The sequence below is a fragment of the Pseudophryne corroboree genome, chromosome 2, assembly GCF_028390025.1.
Source record: "Pseudophryne corroboree isolate aPseCor3 chromosome 2, aPseCor3.hap2, whole genome shotgun sequence".
Taxonomy (NCBI): domain Eukaryota; kingdom Metazoa; phylum Chordata; class Amphibia; order Anura; family Myobatrachidae; genus Pseudophryne; species Pseudophryne corroboree.
Window position 1 is genome coordinate 12,878,490 of NC_086445.1, and position 24,704 is coordinate 12,903,193.

Genomic DNA, 24,704 nt, shown 5'->3' on the forward strand with positions numbered 1-24,704 from the left:
GGAGGCCACACACACTACTGAGCCTCATTTTGACTTGTTTTAAGGACATTACATCAAAGTTGGATCAGCCTGTAGTGTGTTTTTCCACTTTTAACTTTGAGTGAGACTCCAAATCCAGACCTCCATGGGTTAATAAATTTGATTTCCATTGATAATTTTTGTGTGATTTTGTTGTCAGCACATTCAGCTATGTAAAGAACAAAGTATTTAATAAGAATATTTCATTCATTCGGATCTACGATGTGTTATTTTAGTGTTCCCTTTATTTTTGTGAGCAGTGTACAAAAATTGTACAGTACATGAAGGCTTTGTGCAGGAGGATGATATAGTACAGGAAGTATATAGTTCAGGAAAGGTGTTGTTGTGCAGGGGGATGATACAGTACAGGATGTGTATATTACAGTACTGTATCATCCTGCACAAATCTTTCTTGTACAGGAATGGTACAGTACAGGAAAGATTTGTGCCAGGAGGATGATAAAGTACAGGAAGTACATAGTACAGGAATCGTACAGTACAGGAAGGGTTTATGCAGGAGGATGAAACTGTACAGGAAGTATATAGTTCAGGAAAGGGGTTGTGCAGGAGGAGGATACAGTACAGGAATGGTATAGTACAGGAATGGTACAGTACAGAAAGGATTTGTGCATGAGGATGTTACAGTACAGGAAGTATATAGTACAGGAATGGTTTGTGCAGGAGGAGGATACAGTACAGGAAGTATATAGTACAGGAATGGTACAGTACAGGAAGTATATAGTACAGGAATGGTACAGTACAGGAAGGGTTTGTGCAGGAGGATGTTACAGTACAGGAAGTATATAGTTCAGGAAAGGGGTTGTGCAGGAGGAGGATACAGTACAGGAAGTATATAGTACAGGAATGGTACAGTACAGAAAGGGTTTGTGCAGGAGGATGTTACAGTACAGGAAGTATATAGTACAGGAATGGTTTGTGCAGGAGGAGGATACAGTACAGGAAGTATATAGTACAGGAATGGTACAGTACAGGAAGTATATAGTACAGGAATGGTACAGTACAGGAAGGGTTTGTGCAGGAGGACGATACAGTACAGGAAGTATATAGTACAGGAAGGGTTTGTGCAGGAGGGTGATATAGTACAGTATATACCGATGGAGCCAAGCTCATTGAGCGTAAGCAGACACTCCCATTCTGAATGGGGAGCATGCGTGTCTACCACACATGTCCCATTTGTTCCCGAAAGTGCACCTCGCCACAGACGGAGCCACGTTTCGCGTGGCTCTATCTGTATTACAAGAATTGTACAGTATAGGAAGGGGTTGTGCAGGAGGATGATACAGTACAGGAAGAGTTTGTGCAGGAGGATGATACAGTACAAGATGTGTATATTACAGGAATGGTACAGTACAGGAGGGGTTTGTGCAGGAGGATGATACTGTACAGGTAGCATATGGTACAGTACAGTAAGGGGTTGTGTGGTAGAGTGATACAGTACTGGAAGTATATGGTACAGTACGGGAAGGGTTTGTGTGCAGGAGGATTATACAGTACAGGACGTGTATAGTACAGTACAGGAAGGGGTTGTGCAGGAGGATGATCCAGTACAGGAATGGTACAGTACAGGAAGGGGTTGTGCAGGAGGATGATACAGTACAGGAAGTATATAGAACAGGAATGGTACAATAAAAGAAGGCTTTGTGCAGGAGGATGATACAGTACAGAAAGTGTGTATTACAGGAATAGTACAGTACAGGAAGGGTTTGTGCAGGTGAAAGATACAGTACTGGAAGTATATAGTACAGGAAGGGTTTGTGCTGGAGGATGATACAGAAGAGGAAGTGTGTATTACAGTAATGGTACAGGACAGTAATGATACAGTACAGGAAGTTTATAGTACAGTACAGGAAGGGGTTGTGCAGGAGAGTAATACAGTACATGAAGTATAAAATACAGGAATGGTTTGTGCAGGAGGATGATCCAGTACAGGAAGTGTATATTACAGGAATGGTACAGTATAATAAGGGTTTGTGCAGGAGGATGATACAGTACAGGAAGTATGTAGTACAGGAATTGTGTATAACAGGAATGGTACAGTACTGGAAGGGTTTCTGCAGGAGGCTGATATAGTACAGGAAGGGGTTCTGCGGGAGAGTGATACAGTACAGGAAGGGGTTCTGCGGGAGAGTGATACAGTACAGGAAGTATATAGTACAGGAAGGGTTTCTGCAGGAGACTGATACAGTACAGGAAGGGGATCTGCGGGAGAGTGATACAGTACAGGAAGTATATAGTACAGGAAGGGGTTTTGCAGGAGAGTGATATAGTACAGTAAGGGGAACTGCGGGAGAGTGATATAGTACAGGAAGTATATAGTACGGGAAGGGGATCTGTGGGAGAGTGATACAGTACAGGAAGTATATAGTACGGGAAGGGGATCTGCGGGAGAGTGATACAGTACAGGAAGTATATAGTATGGGAAGGGGATCTGTGGGAGAGTGATACAGTACAGGAAGTATATAGTACGGGAAGGGGATCTGCGGGAGAGTGATACAGTACGGGAAGGGGTTCTGCGGGAGAGTGATACAGTACGGGAAGGGGATCTGTGGGAGAGTGATACAGTACGGGAAGGGGTTCTGCGGGAGAGTGATACAGTACAGGAAGGGGATCTGCGGGGGAGTCATACAGTACAGGAAGTATATGGTACAGTACAGGAAGGGGTTCTACGGGAGAGTGATACAGTACAGGAAGTATATGGTACAGTATGGGAAGGGGATCTGTGGGAGAGTGATACAGTATAGGAAGTATATAGTACGGGAAGGGGTTCTGCGGGAGAGTGATACAGTACAGGAAGGGCTTGTCACAAAAGCAAGAACATAAACAGATTTTTATAATGACACCATAGCACAAAATCCTGACCTTATCGCCACGCCACCTCATGTAATAATTTTTAGAATTATGTAAAATAGGGCAAAAGTTTTTTTCTACTCTCTTGCCCCAGCCAGGGATGTAGTCAGAGACGCTGTGTGACACACAAACGTCCCATTCATATTTTATCAGTGTGCACAATATTATTCTTTCTTATTTATATCATCTAACATTAGAGTGCCCCACACGGAGCATCTCCTCGCGTCTCTGCCCCTCTCTGTTGCACCACATTATATCTACTTTCCTGTGTGTAAGAAAAGAAAGAGATTGTGCCAAGTGGCCTGAGACCAGCGCTTCTGAGGGCAAACGGAGGCTGCAAATGAGCATTCTAGCTGAGAAAAGTCATTCATTGATGCTCAATGTTTCCAGTGTGACATCGGGTACTTCCTCCTGCTAATAGCTGAGCTCCTATAATATACATCTGTCTTGCGTCATCCGTAGAGGATCAGCTCTGGAAACTAATGTGGAATTCAGTAGTCAGTGGGTTAAATCTAGGAGTCACCATATAAAGATGTATATCCATTGGCATCAAGAGGAATAACTCCCAAAGGTTAAGTAGTAACATTGAATCTTGGGTGCATTGTGTACGTGAGATAGATTTGCCCCGCCCTTCTGTATAAACAAGCAGAGCAATATAAGTTTGAGCGAATGACTTGCAGTCTCCTTGGTAACAAGCAATTCTCACGTTGGATAGAAAAAATGAATGTCATTTATCTGCCCATTTCCACGGGAAATTTGTAAGCAGTGCTTTTGTAGTCGCTGCTAACTGTTCCTGTTAGTTATGTAGCTATTGTCATACTTGTTCTACTCTTGTGCCTGACACGATCACGTCTTTTCTCCCTCCAGGAGGTGAGGCGCAGCCATGGAAGACAGGACTGTGGGCACTGAGCTGGTGAAGATCGAGGCCTCAGACATGATGCCTGACCAGCCGCGGGTGGATTTACAGCTGCAGGGCCAGCTTAAGTGCGAGCCGCCGTTAGATGCAGACGGCGTGGTGTTGCGGGAGTCCATGGACTGCCTGGTGGATTACAACTTGGGAACCCAGCTCACGGTGGAGCAGGAGATACAGATCGGGGACGCTGCCCCACCGTGTCTGAGCTACGATATGAGTTTCCTGCCTAAGAAGACCCCTAAACCGCGGCAGAGGAAACTCTCCGGAGAACGTAACTTTACCTGCGGACAGTGCAGCAAAAGCTTCCTGCGTAGCACTGACCTGGCCAAGCACGAGAAAGCCCACGCGGACGAAAGAACGTACGTGTGCAACATCTGCGGGAAGAACTTTCGCAGGCACACGTCGTTGCTGATCCACGCACGCATCCATACCGGCGAGCGTCCCTACCAGTGCACCCAGTGCGGGAAGAGCTTTATCCAGAGGCAGCACCTCACCACCCACCAGCGGACACACACGGGGGAGAAGCCGTTCCAGTGCATCGAGTGTGGGAAAGGCTTCCGATGGAGGTCCGAGCTCCTCAAACACCAGAAGAACCACACGGAAAAGGTAAAAATACTGAGAGCGGCATGTGTAATGGCGTAGTGTGGCGGAGGGGACAGGAGATTAGGGCGATGGTCAGAGTAGGATGTGGGTCCTGCAGGAGAGCTAGGTCAGCCCACGTGCCCAGCGACGAGGAGGAGATAACGGAGCAGTAAGTTGTAGTCCTCTGCATCACTCGCCCTTCAGCCTCCATTGTAACATGGGCTTATGCCTTTTCTTTTCGCAGTCCATAGGGTTTGATGACCTGGCCTCCTCTTTCTCTAAAGAAGAATGGATGGAGCTGGAGGAATGGCAGAAGGAACTGTACCGGAACGTCATGAAGGAGACCTCCGAGACTTTAATTTCACTTGGTAAGGCCAAGCAGGCCCCCCGCTATGTGCAATGTTCTGTCTGTAGACTGACTCCCCACAATGTCTGTTACTCCTAGAAAGACGAGATAATGGGCGGTAACGGGATGCGGGTTACTTGCTGAAATAACACCCGTCTGTTTGCAGTGTTTGGGTATATTGTTTTCCCATCCAGGTAATTAGTAAAAGCACCTGGTTCCCCTTCCTAAACTGTCCACTGTGCTTTGGTGTGAGTAGTCACCCTAGCGGGTTACTCACCCCAAAGCCCCTCACCCTCACCTCAATCTGCTCATCGGGCTGAAGAACTGCGAGCGCCATCTGAGTCATATTCTAGATGTTGGGAAAACCTGATTGGATGAGACACAGAAATGCAGAATCTTGTCCAATCGGATGCGACGTATAGTTTTTACTTTGGTGAAAGTATTCTTCAGGTGCGATGACACGCTTATTCAGAGATGGCAGCCAGACCTGCGAGTATGGGGGGTGCCCAGCATGTGTGACCGGCAGCCTCCTGATGCGTTTGCAAGTTTATAGCAGACGCATCGAATTAAGGTTGACCCCTGGCCTGCACTGTCAGGCGGTCCGCCGCCATTCTTTTTAATCGGAGTGTCTGTGTGTGACGTCATGTAGCCCCCCCAAAAAACACTCCCGAAACGGCCCCGTTCTGCTTGAATATTGAGGTGACCATTAATGCCGAGTAGGGCTGAACCAGTATTTTAGTGTTGCTGCGTTTCAATCTTTGCGTAAAGTGTGTCTCGAAAGCCATACAAACTCCGCACAGAATGACCACCTGACCTCAGCGCTATTAGGCAGCAATGGAAACCACTACACTGCTGTGCTATCCATGGTCACACACGCCCGGTGCCCGCAATGGAAGAAATGTTTTTCTGTGCGCAGAACTTTTCCTTGGTGATGGGTAGACGGGGTATTATTGGTATGCTCCGCTGGCGGGGTGATGGGTAGACGGGGTATTATTGGGCAGGCTTGCTGTGGTGATGTGGTATGCACCGCTGGCGGGGTGATGGGTAGATGGGGTATTATTGGGCAGGCTTGCTGTGGTGATGTGGTATGCTCCGCTGGCGGGGTGATGGGTAGACGGGGTATTATTGGGCAGGCTTGCTGTGGTGATGTGGTATGCTCCGCTGGCGGGGTGATGGGTAGACAGGGGGTATTATTGGGCAGGCTTGCTGTGGTGATGTGGTATGCACCGCTGGCGGGGTGATGGGTAGACGGGGTATTATTGGGCAGGCTTGCTGTGGTGATGTGGTATGCTCCGCTGGCGGGGTGATGGGTAGACAGGGGGTATTATTGGGCAGGCTTGCTGTGGTGATGTGGTATGCTCCGCTGGCGGGGTGATGGGTAGACGGGGTATTATTGGGCAGGCTTGCTGTGGTATGCTCCGCTGGCGGGGTGATGGGTAGACAGGGGGTATTATTGGGCAGGCTTGCTGTGGTGATGTGGTATGCTCCGCTGGCGGGGTGATGGGTAGACGGGGTATTATTGGGCAGGCTTGCTGTGGTGATGTGGTATGCTCCGCTGGCAGGGTGATGGTTTGACGGGGTATTATTTGGCAGGCTTGCTGTGGTGATGTGGTATGCTCCGCTGGCGGGGTGATGGGTAGACAGGGGGTAGTATTGGGCAGGCTTGCTGTGGTGATGTGGTTATGCACCGCTGGCGGGGTGATGGGTAGACGGGGTATTATTGGTATGCTCCGCTGGTGGGGTGATGGGTAGACGGGGTATTATTGGGCAGGCTTGCTGTGGTGATGTGGTATTCTCCACTGGTGGGGTGATGGGTAGACGGGGTATTATTGGGCAGGCTTGCTGTGGTGATGTGGTATGCTCCGCTGGCAGGGTGATGGTTTGACGGGGTATTATTGGGCAGGCTTGCTGTGGTGATGTGGTATGCTCCGCTGGCGGGGTGATGGGTAGACGGGGTATTATTGGGCAGGCTTGCTGTGGTGATGTGGTATTCTCCGCTGGCGGGGTGATGAGTAGACGGGGTATTATTGGGCAGGTTTGCTGTGGTGATGTGTTATGCACCGCTGGCGGGGTGATGGGTAGACGGGGTATTATTGAGCAGGCTTGCTGTGGTGATGTGGTATTCTCCGCTGGCGGGGTGATGGGTAGACGGGGTATTATTGGGCAGGCTTGCTGTGGTGATGTGTTATGCACCGCTGGCGGGGTGATGGGTAGACGGGGTATTATTGGGCAGGCTTGCTGTGGTGATGTGGTATGCACCGCTGGCGGGGTGATGGGTAGACAGGGGGTAATATTGGGCAGGCTTGCTGTGGTGATGTGGTATGCTCCGCTGGCGGGGTGATGGGTAGATGGGGTATTATTGGGCAGGCTTGCTGTGGTGATGTGGTATGCTCCGCTGGCGGGGTGATGGGTAGACGGGGTATTATTGGGCAGGCTTGCTGTGGTGATGTGGTATGCTCCGCTGGCGGGGTGATGGGTAGACGGGGTATTATTGGGCAGGCTTGCTGTGGTGATGTGGTTATGCACCGCTGGCGGGGTGATGAGTAGACGGGGTATTATTGGGCAGGCTTGCTGTGGTGATGTGGTTATGCACCGCTGGCGGGGTGATGAGTAGACAGGGTATTATTGGGCAGGCTTGCTGTGGTGATGTGGTATGCTCCGCTGGCGGGGTGATGGGTAGACAGGGGGTAGTGTTGGGCAGGCTTGCTGTGGTGATGTGCTATGCACCGCTGGCGGGGTGATGGGTAGACGGGGTATTATTGGTATGCTCCGCTGGCGGGGTGATGGGTAGATGGGGTATTATTGGGCAGGCTTGCTGTGGTGATGTGGTATGCACCGCTGGCGGGGTGATGGGTAGACGGGGTATTATTGGGCAGGCTTGCTGTGGTGATGTGGTATGCTCCGCTGGCGGGGTGATGGGTAGACAGGGGGTATTATTGGGCAGGCTTGCTGTGGTGATGTGGTATGCTCCGCTGGCGGGGTGATGGGTAGACGGGGTATTATTGGGCAGGCTTGCTGTGGTGATGTGGTATGCTCCGCTGGCGGGGTGATGGGTAGACAGGGGGTATTATTGGGCAGGCTTGCTGTGGTGATGTGGTATGCTCCGCTGGCAGGGTGATGGGTAGACGGGGTATTATTTGGCAGGCTTGCTGTGGTGATGTGGTATGCTCCGCTGGCGGGGTGATGGGTAGACAGGGGGTAGTATTGGGCAGGCTTGCTGTGGTGATGTGGTTATGCACCGCTGGCGGGGTGATGGGTAGACGGGGTATTATTGGTATGCTCCGCTGGTGGGGTGATGGGTAGACGGGGTATTATTGGGCAGGCTTGCTGTGGTGATGTGGTATTCTCCACTGGTGGGGTGATGGGTAGACGGGGTATTATTGGGCAGGCTTGCTGTGGTGATGTGGTATGCTCCGCTGGCAGGGTGATGGTTTGACGGGGTATTATTGGGCAGGCTTGCTGTGGTGATGTGGTATGCTCCGCTGGCGGGGTGATGGGTAGACGGGGTATTATTGGGCAGGCTTGCTGTGGTGATGTGGTATTCTCCGCTGGCGGGGTGATGAGTAGACGGGGTATTGTTGGGCAGGTTTGCTGTGGTGATGTGTTATGCACCGCTGGCGGGGTGATGGGTAGACGGGGTATTATTGAGCAGGCTTGCTGTGGTGATGTGGTATTCTCCGCTGGCGGGGTGATGGGTAGACGGGGTGTTATTGGGCAGGCTTGCTGTGGTGATGTGTTATGCACCGCTGGCGGGGTGATGGGTAGACGGGGTATTATTGGGCAGGCTTGCTGTGGTGATGTGGTATGCACCGCTGGCGGGGTGATGGGTAGACAGGGGGTAATATTGGGCAGGCTTGCTGTGGTGATGTGGTATGCTCCGCTGGCGGGGTGATGGGTAGATGGGGTATTATTGGGCAGGCTTGCTGTGGTGATGTGGTATGCTCCGCTGGCGGGGTGATGGGTAGACGGGGTATTATTGGGCAGGCTTGCTGTGGTGATGTGGTATGCTCCGCTGGCGGGGTGATGGGTAGACGGGGTATTATTGGGCAGGCTTGCGGTGGTGATGTGGTTATGCACCGCTGGCGGGGTGATGAGTAGACGGGGTATTATTGGGCAGGCTTGCTGTGGTGATGTGGTTATGCACCGCTGGCGGGGTGATGAGTAGACAGGGTATTATTGGGCAGGCTTGCTGTGGTGATGTGGTATGCTCCGCTGGCGGGGTGATGGGTAGACAGGGGGTAGTGTTGGGCAGGCTTGCTGTGGTGATGTGCTATGCACCGCTGGCGGGGTGATGGGTAGACGGGGTATTATTGGTATGCTCCGCTGGCGGGGTGATGGGTAGATGGGGTATTATTGGGCAGGCTTGCTGTGGTGATGTGGTATGCTCCGCTGGCGGGGTGATGGGTAGACGGGGTATTATTGGGCAGGCTTGCTGTGGTGATGTGGTATGCTCCGCTGGCGGGGTGATGGGTAGACGGGGTATTATTGGGCAGGCTTGCTGTGGTGATGTGGTTATGCACCGCTGGCGGGGTGATGAGTAGACGGGGTATTATTGGGCAGGCTTGCTGTGGTGATGTGGTTATGCACCGCTGGCGGGGTGATGAGTAGACAGGGTATTATTGGGCAGGCTTGCTGTGGTGATGTGGTTATGCACCGCTGGCGGGGTGATGAGTAGACAGGGTATTATTGGGCAGGCTTGCTGTGGTGATGTGGTATGCTCCGCTGGCGGGGTGATGGGTAGACAGGGGGTAGTGTTGGGCAGGCTTGCTGTGGTGATGTGCTATGCACCGCTGGCGGGGTGATGGGTAGACGGGGTATTATTGGGCAGGCTTGCTGTGGTGATGTGGTATGCACCGCTGGTGGGGTGATGGGTAGACGGGGTATTATTGGGCAGGCTTGCTGTGGTGATGTGGTATGCTCCGCTGGCGGGGTGATGGGTAGACGGGGTATTATTGGGCAGGCTTGCTGTGGTGATGTGGTATGCTCCGCTGGCGGGGTGATGGGTAGACGGGGTATTATTGGGCAGGCTTGCTGTGGTGATGTGGTTATGCACCGCTGGCGGGGTGATGAGTAGACGGGGTATTATTGGGCAGGCTTGCTGTGGTGATGTGGTTATGCACCGCTGGCGGGGTGATGAGTAGACAGGGTATTATTGGGCAGGCTTGCTGTGGTGATGTGGTATGCTCCGCTGGCGGGGTGATGGGTAGACAGGGGGTAGTGTTGGGCAGGCTTGCTGTGGTGATGTGCTATGCACCGCTGGCGGGGTGATGGGTAGATGGGGTATTATTGGGCAGGCTTGCTGTGGTGATGTGGTAGGCACCGCTGGTGGGGTGATGGGTAGACGGGGTATTATTGGGCAGGCTTGCTGTGGTGATGTGGCATGCTCCACTGGCGGGGTGATGGGTAGACGGGGTATTATTGGGCAGGCTTGCTGTGGTGATGTGGTATGCACCGCTGGTGGGGTGATGGGTAGACGGGGTATTATTGGGCAGGCTTGCTGTGGTGATGTGGTATGCACCGCTGGTGGGGTGATGGTTTGACGGGGTATTATTGGGCAGGCTTGCTGTGGTGATGTGGTATGCACCGCTGGTGGGGTGATGGGTAGACGGGGTATTATTGGGCAGGCTTGCTGTGGTGATGTGGCATGCTCCACTGGCGGGGTGATGGGTAGACGGGGTATTATTGGGCAGGCTTGCTGTGGTGATGTGGTATGCACCGCTGGTGGGGTGATGGGTAGACGGGGTATTATCGGGCAGGCTTGCTGTGGTGATGTGGTATGCACCGCTGGTGGGGTGATGGGTAGACGGGGTATTATTGGGCAGGCTTGCTGTGGTGATGTGGTATGCTCCACTGGCGGGGTGATGGGTAGACGGGGTATTATTGGGCAGGCTTGCTGTGGTGATGTGGTATGCTCCGCTGGCGGGGTGATGGGTAGACAGGGGGTAGTATTGGGCAGGCTTGCTGTGGTGATGTGGTATGCTCCACTGGCGGGGTGATGGGTAGACGGGGTATTATTGGGCAGGCTTGCTGTGGTGATGTGGTTATGCACCGCTGGCGGGGTGATGAGTAGACAGGGTATTATTGGGCAGGCTTGCTGTGGTGATGTGGTATGCTCCGCTGGCGGGGTGATGGGTAGACAGGGGGTAGTGTTGGGCAGGCTTGCTGTGGTGATGTGCTATGCACCGCTGGCGGGGTGATGGGTAGACGGGGTATTATTGGGCAGGCTTGCTGTGGTGATGTGGTATGCACCGCTGGTGGGGTGATGGGTAGACGGGGTATTATTGGGCAGGCTTGCTGTGGTGATGTGGCATGCTCCACTGGCGGGGTGATGGGTAGACGGGGTATTATTGGGCAGGCTTGCTGTGGTGATGTGGTATGCACCGCTGGTGGGGTGATGGGTAGACGGGGTATTATTGGGCAGGCTTGCTGTGGTGATGTGGTATGCACCGCTGGTGGGGTGATGGGTAGACGGGGTATTATTGGGCAGGCTTGCTGTGGTGATGTGGTATGCACCGCTGGTGGGGTGATGGGTAGACGGGGTATTATTGGGCAGGCTTGCTGTGGTGATGTGGCATGCTCCACTGGCGGGGTGATGGGTAGACGGGGTATTATTGGGCAGGCTTGCTGTGGTGATGTGGTATGCACCGCTGGTGGGGTGATGGGTAGACGGGGTATTATCGGGCAGGCTTGCTGTGGTGATGTGGTATGCTCCACTGGCGGGGTGATGGGTAGACGGGGTATTATTGGGCAGGCTTGCTGTGGTGATGTGGTATGCACCGCTGGTGGGGTGATGGGTAGACGGGGTATTATTGGGCAGGCTTGCTGTGGTGATGTGGTATGCTCCACTGGCGGGGTGATGGGTAGACGGGGTATTATTGGGCAGGCTTGCTGTGGTGATGTGGTATGCTCCGCTGGCGGGGTGATGGGTAGACAGGGGGTAGTATTGGGCAGGCTTGCTGTGGTGATGTGGTATGCTCCACTGGCGGGGTGATGGGTAGACGGGGTATTATTGGGCAGGCTTGCTGTGGTGATGTGGTTATGCACCGCTGGCGGGGTGATGAGTAGACAGGGTATTATTGGGCAAGCTTGCTGTGGTGATGTGGTATGCTCCGCTGGCGGGGTGATGGGTAGACAGGGGGTAGTGTTGGGCAGGCTTGCTGTGGTGATGTGCTATGCACCGCTGGCGGGGTGATGGGTAGACGGGGTATTATTGGGCAGGCTTGCTGTGGTGATGTGCTATGCACCGCTGGCGGGGTGATGGGTAGACGGGGTATTATTGGGCAGGCTTGCTGTGGTGATGTGGTTATGCACCGCTGGCGGGGTGATGAGTAGACAGGGTATTATTGGGCAGGCTTGCTGTGGTGATGTGGTATGCTCCGCTGGCGGGGTGATGGGTAGACAGGGGGTAGTGTTGGGCAGGCTTGCTGTGGTGATGTGCTATGCACCGCTGGCGGGGTGATGGGTAGACGGGGTATTATTGGGCAGGCTTGCTGTGGTGATGTGGTATGCACCGCTGGTGGGGTGATGGGTAGACGGGGTATTATTGGGCAGGCTTGCTGTGGTGATGTGGTATGCTCCGCTGGCGGGGTGATGGGTAGACGGGGTATTATTGGGCAGGCTTGCTGTGGTGATGTGGTATGCTCCGCTGGCGGGGTGATGGGTAGACGGGGTATTATTGGGCAGGCTTGCTGTGGTGATGTGGTTATGCACCGCTGGCGGGGTGATGAGTAGACGGGGTATTATTGGGCAGGCTTGCTGTGGTGATGTGGTTATGCACCGCTGGCGGGGTGATGAGTAGACAGGGTATTATTGGGCAGGCTTGCTGTGGTGATGTGGTATGCTCCGCTGGCGGGGTGATGGGTAGACAGGGGGTAGTGTTGGGCAGGCTTGCTGTGGTGATGTGCTATGCACCGCTGGCGGGGTGATGGGTAGACGGGGTATTATTGGGCAGGCTTGCTGTGGTAATGTGGTATGCACCGCTGGTGGGGTGATGGATAGACGGGGTATTATTGGGCAGGCTTGCTGTGGTGATGTGGCATGCTCCACTGGCGGGGTGATGGGTAGACGGGGTATTATTGGGCAGGCTTGCTGTGGTGATGTGGTATGCACCGCTGGTGGGGTGATGGGTAGACGGGGTATTATTGGGCAGGCTTGCTGTGGTGATGTGGTATGCACCGCTGGTTGGGTGATGGGTAGACGGGGTATTATTGGGCAGGCTTGCTGTGGTGATGTGGTATGCTCCACTGGCGGGGTGATGGGTAGACGGGGTATTATTGGGCAGGCTTGCTGTGGTGATGTGGTATGCTCCGCTGGCGGGGTGATGGGTAGACGGGGTATTATTGGGCAGGCTTGCTGTGGTGATGTGGTATGCTCCGCTGGCGGGGTGATGGGTAGACAGGGGGTAGTATTGGGCAGGCTTGCTGTGGTGATGTGGTATGCTCCACTGGCGGGGTGATGGGTAGACGGGGTATTATTGGGCAGGCTTGCTGTGGTGATGTGGTATGCTCCACTGGCGGGGTGATGGGTAGACGGGGTATTATTGGGCAGGCTTGCTGTGGTGATGTGGTATTCTCCGCTGGTGGGGTGATGGTTAGACAGGGTATTATTGGTATGCTCCTCTGGCGGGGTGATGAGTAGACAGGGGGTATTATTGGTATGCTCCGCTGGCGGGGTGATGGGTAGACAGGGGGTATTATTGGTATGCTCCTCTGGCGGGGTGATGAGTAGACAGGGGGTATTATTGGTATGCTCCGCTGGCGGGGTGATGGGTAGACAGGGGGTATTATTGGTATGCTCCGCTGGCGGGGGTGTATGTATTTGTGGGTACCTGGAGGGGCACTGATTCATAGCCGTACGCTAACACTGCTGCAGCTGTGCGTGGACGTGCTACTGTAACCGCCGGCGTTAGTTGTATACAGACGGCCGCCGGGGACTGCGCAGCTACCCGCTACTGCTTAGACATTTGCAGCATCGACACAGATCCGGGAAACCTTGACTCACTTAGTTCAAGATCACAGTCGGCAGCTGACGCATGCCTGCATATGCGTTTTTGACGCCACTCCCCATTAACACCCGCAAAACAGCCGCTCCCTGTCAGCCACTTGCAAGTGAATCATCACTATGAACGTAATCGCAAATCAGTCGCGTGCTTGTTGTGGCAGTGACGCATACGCAGTTTACTGATAATCACTCAATCGCAAAAGCATCGTTATATCGCGCAGTTGTGAGTCAGGGCATTATCTGTTGCTGTGACTTCCACACCCCATGTACAGCTCCTGTCTCCTGTTGTCTCCTGCCCAGGTGAAGGCTTGGTGGAGAAGGCCATCATTGAGAAGACCCCAGATGACCTGGACCCCGCTGCCAGCTTGGCCGTAGAGTGCGCCAACAGCTTGCCGCTGTGTGCAGAAGGGGCGGTGGCGTGCAGCAACGCTCTGAGCGCCGGGGAAGGGCCACTAGGGCAGACCGCGGACGTTGCTGAGGGGAAGGCAGCGGCATTCACAGACGGAGTGGATAAAATGCGCATGAAATTTCTAGACCGGCCGAACGCCAACAACGCAGATCGGGCTCACGCCTGCGCTGAATGTGGCAAAGTGTTCTACAACAAGCGGACGCTGAAAGCTCACCTGAGGGCTCACCTTGGGGAAAGGTCATACATTTGTAACGTGTGCGGGAAGTGCTTCAGGCGGCACACGTCGCTACTCATCCACGAGCGCATTCACACCGGAGAACGTCCTTACCACTGCACCCAGTGCGGCAAGAGCTTCGTACAGCGCCAGCACCTCAACACGCACCAGAAAACCCACACCGGGGAGAAGCCCTTTCAGTGCCAGGAGTGCCGCAAAGGCTTCCGCTGGAGATCGGAGCTGGTGAAACACCAAAAGGTCCACGAGGATGAGGTGGGTGTGATCATCATCTGATCCAGGAATAGGGCGCTGGGTGGTACAGGAGCTCTGCATTATGTACTGATCCAGGAATAGGGCATTGCGTGGTACAGGGGGCTCTGCATTATGTACTGATCCAGGAATAGGGCGTTGGGTGGTACAGGTGGCTCTGCATTATGTACTGATCCAGGAATAGGGCGTTGCGTGGTACAGGGGGCTCTGCATTATGTACTGATCCAGGAATAGGGCGTTGGGTGGTACAGGTGGCTCTGCATTATGTACTGATCCAGGAATAGGGCGTTGGGTGGTACAGGGGGCTCTGCATGATATACTGATCCAGGAATAGGGCATTGCATGGTACAGGGGATCTGCATTATGTACTGATCCAGGAATAGGGCGCTGGGTGGTACAGGGGGCTCTGCATTATGTACTGATCCAGGAATAGGGCATTGCGTGGTACAGGGGGCTCTGCATCTGCATTATGTACTGATCCAGGAATAGGGCATTGTGTGGTACAGGGGGCTCTGCATCTGCATTATGTACTGATCCAGGAATAGGGTGTTGGGTGGTACAGGGGGCTCTGCATTATGTACTGATCCAGGAATAGGGCATTGCGTGGTACAGGGGGCTCTGCATGATATACTGATCCAGGAATAGGGCATTGCATGGTACAGGGGGCTCTGCATTATGTACTGATCCAGGAATAGGGCGTTGGGTGGTACAGGGGGCTCTGCATTATGTACTGATCCAGGAATAGGGTGTTGGGTGGTACAGGGGGCTCTGCATTATGTACTGATCCAGGAATAGGGTGCTGGGTGGTACAGGGGATCTGCATTATGTACTGATCCAGGAATAGGGCGCTGGGTGGTACAGGGGATCTGCATTATGAACTGATCCAGGAATAGGGTGCTGGGTGGTACAGGGGATCTGCATTATGTACTGATCCAGGAATAGGGCGTTGCGTGGTACAGGGGATCTGCATTATGTACTGATCCAGGAATAGGGCGTTGGGTGGTACAGGGGGCTCTGCATTATGTACTGATCCAGGAATAGGGCGTTGCGTGGTACAGGGGATCTGCATTATGTACTGATCCAGGAATAGGGTGTTGGGTGGTACAGGAGGCTCTGCATTATGTACTGATCCAGGAATAGGGCGTTGCGTGGTACAGGGGGCTCTACATTATGTACTGATCCAGGAATAGGGTGCTGGGTGGTACAGGGGGCTCTGCATTATGTACTGATCCAGGAATAGGGCGCTGGGTGGTACAGGGGGCTCTGCATTATGTACTGATCCAGGAATAGGGCGTTGCGTGGTACAGGGGCTCTGCATTATGTACTGATCCAGGAATAGGGCATTGTGTGGTACAGGGGGCTCTGCATTATATACTGATCCAGGAATAGGGCGTTGCGTGGTACAGGGGATCTGCATTATGTACTGATCTAGGAATAGGGCGCTGGGTGATACAGGGGATCTGCATTATGTACTGATCCAGGAATAGGGCATTGCGTGGTACAGGGGGCTCTGCATTATGTACTGATCCAGGAATAGGGCGTTGGGTGGTACAGGTGGCTCTGCATTATGTACTGATCCAGGAATAGGGCATTGCATGGTACAGGGGATCTGCATTATGTACTGATCCAGGAATAGGGCGTTGGGTGGTACAGGGGGCTCTGCATGATATACTGATCCAGGAATAGGGCATTGCATGGTACAGGGGGCTCTGCATTATGTACTGATCCAGGAATAGGGCGTTGGGTGGTACAGGGGGCTCTGCATTATGTACTGATCCAGGAATAGGGCGTTGGGTGGTACAGGGGGCTCTGCATTATGTACTGATCCAGGAATAGGGCATTGCGTGGTACAGGGGGCTCTGCATTATGTACTGATCCAGGAATAGGGCGCTGGGTGGTACAGGTGGCTCTGCATTATGTACTGATCCAGGAATAGGGCGTTGGGTGGTACAGGGGGCTCTGCATGATATACTGATCCAGGAATAGGGCATTGCGTGGTACAGGGGGCTCTGCATTATGGGGGTAATTCCAAGTTGATCGCAGCAGGAATTTTGATAGCAACTGGGCAAAACCATGTGCACTGCAGGGGAGGCAGATATAACATGTGCAGAAAGAGTTAGATTTGGGTGGGTTATATTGTTTCTGTGCAGGGTAAATACTGGCTGCTTTATTTTTACACTGCAAATTAGATTGCAGATTGAACACACCACACCCAAATCTAACTCTCTCTGCACATTATATCTGCCTCCCCTGCAGTGCACATGGTTTTGCCCAGTTACTATCAAAAATCCTGCTGCGATCAACTTGGAATTACCCCCTATGTACTGATCCAGGAATAGAGCGTTGGGTGGTACAGGTGGCTCTGCATTATGTACTGATCCAGGAATAGGGCATTGCATGGTACAGGGGATCTGCATTATGTACTGATCCAGGAATAAGGCGTTGGGTGGTACAGGGGGCTCTGCATGATATACTGATCCAGGAATAGGGCATTGCATGGTACAGGGGGCTCTGCATTATGTACTGATCCAGGAATAGGGCGTTGGGTGGTACAGGGGGCTCTGCATTATGTACTGATCCAGGAATAGGGCGTTGGGTGGTACAGGGGGCTCTGCATTATGTACTGATCCAGGAATAGGGCATTGCGTGGTACAGGGGGCTCTGCATTATGTACTGATCCAGGAATAGGGCGCTGGGTGGTACAGGGGGCTCTGCATTATGTACTGATCCAGGAATAGGGCGTTGGGTGGTACAGGGGGCTCTGCATTATGTACTGATCCAGGAATAGGGCATTGCGTGGTACATGGGGCTCTGCATTATGTACTGATCCAGGAATAGGGCGCTGGGTGGTACAGGGGGCTCTGCATTATGTACTGATCCAGGAATAGGGCGTTGGGTGGTACAGGGGGCTCTGCATTATGTACTGATCCAGGAATAGGGCATTGCGTGGTACAGGGGGCTCTGCATTATGTACTGATCCAGGAATAGGGCATTGCGTGGTACAGGGGGCTCTGCATTATGTACTGATCCAGGAATAGGGCATTGCATGGTACAGGGGGCTCTGCATTATGTACTGATCCAGGAATAGGGCGTTGGGTGGTACAGGGGGCTCTGCATTATGTACTGATCCAGGAATAGGGCATTGCATGGTACAGGGGGCTCTGCATTATGTACTGATCCAGGAATAGGGCGTTGGGTGGTATGGGTGGCTCTGCATTATGTACTGATCCAGGAATAGGGCATTGCGTGGTACAGGGGGCTCTGCATTATGTACTGATCCAGGAATAGGGCATTGCGTGGTACAGGGGGCTCTGCATTATGTACTGATCCAGGAATAGGGCATTGCGTGGTACAGGTGGCTCTGCATTATGTACTGATCCAGGAATAAGGCGTTGGGTGGTACAGGTGGCTCTGCATTATGTACTGATCCATGAATAGGGCATTGCGTGGTACAGGGGGCTCTGCATTATGTACTGATCCAGGAATAGGGTGTTGGGTGGTACAGGGGGCTCTACATTATGTACTGATCCAGAAATAGGGCGCTGGGTGGTACAGGGGGCTCTGCATTATGTACTGATCCAGGAATAGGGCGCTGGGTGGTACAGGGGGCTCTGCATTATGTACTGATCCAGGAATAGGGCATTGCATGGTACAGGGGGCTCTGCATTATGTACTGATCCAGGAATAGGGCATTGCGTGGTACAGGGGGCTCTGCATTATGTACTGATCCAGGAATAGGGCATTGCATGGTACAGGGGATCTGCATTATGTACTGATCCAGGAATAGGGTATTGCATGGTACAGGGGGCTCTGCATTATGTACTGATCCAGGAATAGGGCATTGCGTGGTACAGGGGGCTCTGCATTATGTACTGATCCAGGAATAGGGCGCTGGGTGGTACAGGGGGCTCTGCATTATGTACTGATCCAGGAATAGGGCATTGCATGGTACAGGGGGCTCTGCATTATGTACTGATCCAGTAATAGGGCGTTGCGTGGTACAGGAGGCTCTGCATTATGTACTGATTTTCAGATTGGGATTGTGTTTCATATACTGGTCACCAAAATGTGGCTCCCTTCATTTTAAATGCTAAATGATATTTCTCATACGTCCTAGAGGATGCTGGGGGCGCTTCAAAAACCATGGGGTATAGACGGGATCCGCAGGAGACATGGGCACTTTAAGACTTTGAATGGGTGTGAACTGGCTCCTCCCTCTATGCCCCTCCTCCAGACTCCAGTTTACATTCTGTGCCCAGGCAGACTGGATTCACACTGAGGAGCTCTACGGAGTTTCTCGGAAAAGACTTTGTTAGGTTTTTTATTTTCAGGGAGACTGCTGGCAACGGTCTTCGTGCATCATGGGACTGAGGGGAGAGAAGTCAGACCTACTTCTAGGGAGTTTAAAGGCTCTGCTTCTTGGCTACAGGACACCATCAGCTCCTGAGGGTTTGGAACACTAGGTACGCCTAGATGCTCGTTCCTGGAGCCGGCCGTCACCCCCCTTACAGAGCCAGAAGACAGGTGAGTAGAAGAAGATAGAAGACTTCAGTGACGGCTTCTGAGGTACCGCACAGTGATCGCGTTGTGCGCCATGTTCCCATACACAGCGACACGGCAAGGCGCGGGGGTAGCGCCCTGGGCAGCATTAAAAAACCTCTTTTCAGACTGGCAGCTTGAAATTGAAGTGCCTTGGCACTAAATTTGTACCCCCACCGGCATTATTTGTTTTAAAAAAAGAGCGGGCTGAAGCGCGCCATGAAGGGGGCGGAGCTTAGCCCTCACAGCTCTCATCAGCGCCATTTGCTCTCCAGAGCTGCAGAGACGCTGGTCCATCCTCACCACTGCTAACAATTAACAGGGTGCAAAACGGGGGGGAAGGTCCAGTGTGTCTGTGGGTGTCGGTACACGTGTGTCAGCATGTCTGAGGCGGAGTGCTCTTCCCAGGAGGAGACTGTGTTAGGGGCAGAAACGGCTGTGGGAGTAACCCTGTCGGCACCGCCGACTCCTGACTGGGTAAATGTGTTGAATGCTTTGAATGCTAATGTGGCTCTTATTAATAAGAGATTAGATAAATCTGAATCTCAGGACCAGGCATGGGAAAAAAATCTGTGGCGGATGTGTTATCACAGGTCCAGACCCCTTCGGGGTCACATAAACGTTCGTTTGCTCAGTTAGCAGACACAGATACCGACACGGACACTGACTCCAGTGTCGACTATAGTGATACCAGATTAGACCCAAATTTGGCAAAGAGCATTCAGTACATGATTGTGGCAATAAAAGACGTGTTGCATATCACCGAGGACCCTGCTGTTCCTGATACTAGGGTCTGTATGTATAACTGAAAGAAACCTGAGGTAACGTTTCCTCCCTCTCATGAGCTGAACGCACTTTTTGAAAAAATGTGGGAAAATTCTGACAGAAAATTTCTGATTCCCAAAAGGATTCAAATGGCGTATCCGTTCCCCTCTGGGGATAGAGGGAAGTGGGAGTCACCTCCCATTGTAGACAAGGCGCTGTCACGGCTATCTAAAAAGGTGGCTTTACCGTCTCCTGACACGGCAGCCCTTAAGGATCCTGCGGATCGTAGACAGGAAAATACGCTAAAATCTATTTACGTCACCACAGGTACACTACTCAGACCAGCTATTGCATCTGAGTGGGTGAGTAGTGCCATCCTTTTAACGCTAGGTTATATCAGGGACGCTGCAGCCTACTTAAAGGAAGCGGCGAGAGATATTGGCCTCTTGGGATCAAGGGCAAATGCCATGGCAGTCTCAGCTAGGAGAGCATTGTGGATTCATCAATGGAATTCTGATGTTGACACTAAGAAAGCTATGGAGTCTCTACCGTATAAAGGTGGTGTACTGTTTGGTGAGGGCCTCACTGATTGGGTGGTCTTCAGTATGCCGACTGACGGGATCCCGGCGCACAGTATACCGACAGCCGGCATACCGACACTTATTCTCCCTCGTGGGGGTCCACGACCCCCCTGGAGGGAGAATAAAATAGTGTGGCGCGCGTAGTGCGCCACCGTGCCCGTAGCGTGGCGAGCGCAGCGAGCCCGCAAGGGGCTCATTTGCGCTCGCCACACTGTCGGTAAGCCGGCGGTCGGGCTCCCGGCACCAGTATGCTGGTCGCCGGGAGCCCGACCGCCGGCATATCGTAGTGAACCCCACTGATTTGGTATCTACGGCTACTGCGGGTAAGTCGTCATTTTTGCCTTATGTTCCTCCACAACAAAAGAAAGCGCACCACTTGCAGATGCAGTCCTTTCGGCCAAATAAATACAAAAAAGGACAAGGTTATTCTTTCCTTGCTAATAGAGGAAGAGGAAAAGGTAATAGATCTCCGGCCGTGGCAGGTTCTCAGGAGCAGAAGTCCTCCCCGGCTTCTGCCAAATCCACGGCATGACACTGGGGCTTCTCTGCGGGAGTCTGCACCGGTGGGGGGCACGTCTCAAGCTTTACAGTCATTTCTGGGCTCGTTCGGCCCTAGACCTGTGGATTCTAGAAATAGTCTCCCAGGGGTACAAACTGGAGTTTCAAGACGTACCCCCTCGACGTTTTTTCAAATCAGCCTTAGCAGTTTCTCTTCCGAACAGGGAGGTAGTATGCGATGCAATACAAAAGTTGTGTCGGAATCAAGTCATTGTCAGGGTTCCCCCGGCACAACAGGGAGAAAGCTTTTATTCAAGCCTGTTTGTGGTCCCGAAGCCGGACGGGCTCGGTCAGACCAATTCTGAACCTAAAATCCCTCAATCTTTACCTAAGAAACTTCTAATTCAAGATGGGATCTCTCCGAGCAGTGATATCCAGTCTCGAGGAAGGGGATTTCATGGTGTTGGTCGACATAAAGGATGCCTACTTACACATCCCCATATATCCTCCGCATCAGGCTTACCTGCGGTTTGCAACTCAGGATTGTCATTACCAATTTCAGACGCTGCCGTTTGGTCTATCCACGGCTCCGAGGATTTTCACCAAGGTAATGGCGGAAATGATGGTTCTCCTTCGCAAGCAGGGAGTCAAAATTATTCCTTACCTGGACGATCTCCTGATAAAGGCGAGATCCAAAGACAAGCTGGAGCGGGACATTGCGCTCTCCCTGACAGTTCTGCAACAAACATGGTTGGCTCCTAAACCTGCCGAAGTCACAGTTGAATCCGACAAAGCGGCTGTTGTTTTTGGGAATGATTCTGGACACGGAATTACAGAGAGTTTTTCTTCCAGAAGAGAAGGCTCTGGAAATTTAGAGTCTGGTCAAACAAATTCTGAAACCAGCGAGAGTATCGATTCATCAATGCACTCGGTTGCTGGTGAAGATGGTGGCGGCCTACGAGGCCATTCAATTTGGCAGATTCCATGCCAGGGTGTTTCAGTGGGACCTGTTGGACAAGTGGTCCGGATTCTATCTGCACATACACCGGAGAATAATCCTATCCTCCAAGACCAGAATCTCACTCCTGTGGTGGCTGTACAGCTCTCACCTCCTAGAGGGACGCAGGTTCGCGATCCAGGACTGGATCCTAGTAACCACGGATGCGAGTCTCCGAGGATGGGGAGCAGTCACACAGGGGGAAACCTTCCAGGGAAAATGGTCAAGCCAGGAAGTTTGTCTACACATAAACGTTCTGGTGTTAAGGGCCATTTACAACGGCCTCCTTCAAGCGGAACGTCTTCTTCGCAACCGGCCCGTCCTAATACAATCGGACAATATAACAGCAGTAGGGCACATAAACCGCCAGGGCGGAACAAAGAGCAGGGCAGCAATGGCAGAGGCCACAAAAGTTCTACGCTGGGCGGAAAGACATACAAGCGCTCTGTCAGCGATCTTCATTCCAGGAGTTGACAACTGGGAAGCAGACTTCCTCAGCAGACACGATCTCCATCCAGGAGAGTGGGGTCTTCATCAAGAGGTTTTCACAGAAGTGACAAGTCTTCCTCAAATAGACATGATGGCGTCTCGCCTCAACAAGAAACTTCTGAGATTTTGTTCCAGGTCGAGGGACCCTCAAGCAGTAGCGGTGGACGCGCTGGTAACACCATGGGTGTTTCAGTCGGTGTACGTGTTTCTTCCGCTGCCACTCATTCCAAAGGTGTTAAAGGTCATAAGAACAAAGGTTCAGGTGATCCTCATTGTTCCGGACTGGCCAAAGAGGGCTTGGTATCCAGATCTTCATGAATTACTCATAAGAGTTCCCTGGCCTCTTCCTCTACGAGAGGATCTTTTACAGCAGGGGCCATGCGTGTACCACGACTTACCGCGGCTACGTGTGATGGCTTGGCGGTTGAACGCCGGATCCTAGCCCGAAAGGGTATTCCCAGTGAAGTTATTCCCACACTTCTTCAGGCTAGAAAAGGAGTAACGTCTAAACATTATCACCGTATTTGGAAAAAATGTGTCTTGGTGTGAATCCAAGAAGGCTCCTACGGAAGAATTTCAGCTAGGGCGTTTTCTCCATTTCCTGCAAGCAGGTGTGGATGCGGGTCTAAAGTTAGGCTCGATTAAAGTACAAATTTCAGCCTTATCGGTTTTCTTTCAGAAACAATTGGCCTCCTTTCCAGAAGTTCAGACTTTCGTGAAAGGAGTTTTGCACAACCAACCTCCATTTGTGCCTCCAGTGGCACCATGGGATCTTAACGTGGTGTTGCATTTTCTTCAATCACATTGGTTTGAACCTTTACAGAAGGTTGAGTTGAAATTCCTTACTTGGAAAGTGGTCATGCTATTGGCCTTAGCATCCGCAAGGCGGGTGTCTGAATTAGCGGCTTTGTCTCACAAGAGTCCTTATTTAATCTTCCATGAGGATAGAGCAGAGTTGAGGACTCGTCAACAATTTCTGCCGAAGGTGGTTTCATCGTTCCACATGAACCAGCCTATTGTGGTACCAGTGGCTACTGACGCCTTCGAGGAGTCAAAATCTCTCGATGTTGTCAGGGACTTGAAGACTTATGTCGCCAGAACGGCTCCTCCTAGGAAAACGGAAGCTCTGTTTGTCCTGTATGCTGCCAACAAGATTGGAACGCCTGCTTCAAAGCAGACTATTGCGCGCTGGATCTGCAATACGATTCAGCATGCTCATTTTATGGCTGGATTGCTGTTACCGAAATCGGTGAAGGCCCACTCTACCAGGAAAGTGGGCTCATCCTGGCCGGCTGCCCGCGGAGTCTCGGCATTACAACTCTGCCGAGCAGCTACTTGGTCGGGTTCAAACACTTTTGCGAAATTTTACAAGTTTGATACCTTGGCTGATGAGGACCTCATGTTTGGTCAATCGGTGCTGCAGAGTCATCCGCACTCTCCCGCCCGTTCTAGAGCTTTGGTATAAACCCCATGGTTATTGAAGCGTCCCCAGCATCCTCTAGGACTTTTGAGAAAATAGGATTTTAACACCTACCGGTAAATCCTTTTCTCTTAGTCCGTAGAGGATGCTGGGCGCCCGTCCCAGAGCGTACTGTATCTGCAGTTATTGGGTATGTTTACACACGGGTTGTGTTATGTTATGGTCAGCCTGTTGCTGACGTAGTTCATTCCGTTGACACTGTTTCTGTTAAATGCCATGTTGTACGGCGTGTTTGAGGTGTGAGCTGGTATGTGTCTCACCTTAGTTAACAATAAATCCTTTCCTCAAAATGTCCGTCTCCCTGGGCACAGTTCCAGTAACTGGAGTCTGGAGGAGGGGCATAGAGGGAGGAGCCAGTTCACATACCTTTCAAAGTCTTAAAGTGCCCATTTCTCCTGCGGATCCTGTCTATACCCCATGGTTCTTGAAGTGTCCCCAGCATCCTCTACGGACTAAGAGAAAAGGATTTACCGGTAGGTATTAAAATCCTATTATCTCTCAATTATGCACTAAAAGGCAAAAATGCTATATGCAGACCTTTTCTGTTACCTAGGAGAATGCAAGACCTTTACTCCTAGGAAGCTGTTGCACCCACCTGTCAGGCTGCTTTGTATACTCATCCATTGAGTTGTATTATAGGTCGCTGACACCTCCATTAAGGAAGAACGGGGGGACTCGGACAGCTGTGAGCAGGACGTAGGAGGCACTAATGCAGGTACGGCATCAGGAGCTCTT

General features: G+C 52.1%; 1 protein-coding gene across 4 annotated transcripts in view; it reads left to right on the top strand.

Moving 5' to 3' along the window:
• The window catches only part of LOC134992764 (zinc finger protein 585B-like), a 130,557-nt gene that overhangs the window by 75,856 nt on the left and 29,997 nt on the right, over positions 1-24,704 (top strand). For all 4 annotated transcript variants that reach the window (XM_063950810.1, XM_063950808.1, XM_063950809.1 and 1 more), the window contains exons 2-5: positions 3,754-4,405; positions 4,626-4,749; positions 14,028-14,623; positions 24,609-24,684. In XM_063950810.1, coding sequence (XP_063806880.1) covers positions 3,770-4,405; positions 4,626-4,749; positions 14,028-14,623; positions 24,609-24,684 — 1,432 coding nt within the window. In that variant the 5' untranslated portion in view covers positions 3,754-3,769. The remainder of the gene's footprint in view (positions 1-3,753; positions 4,406-4,625; positions 4,750-14,027; positions 14,624-24,608; positions 24,685-24,704) is intronic.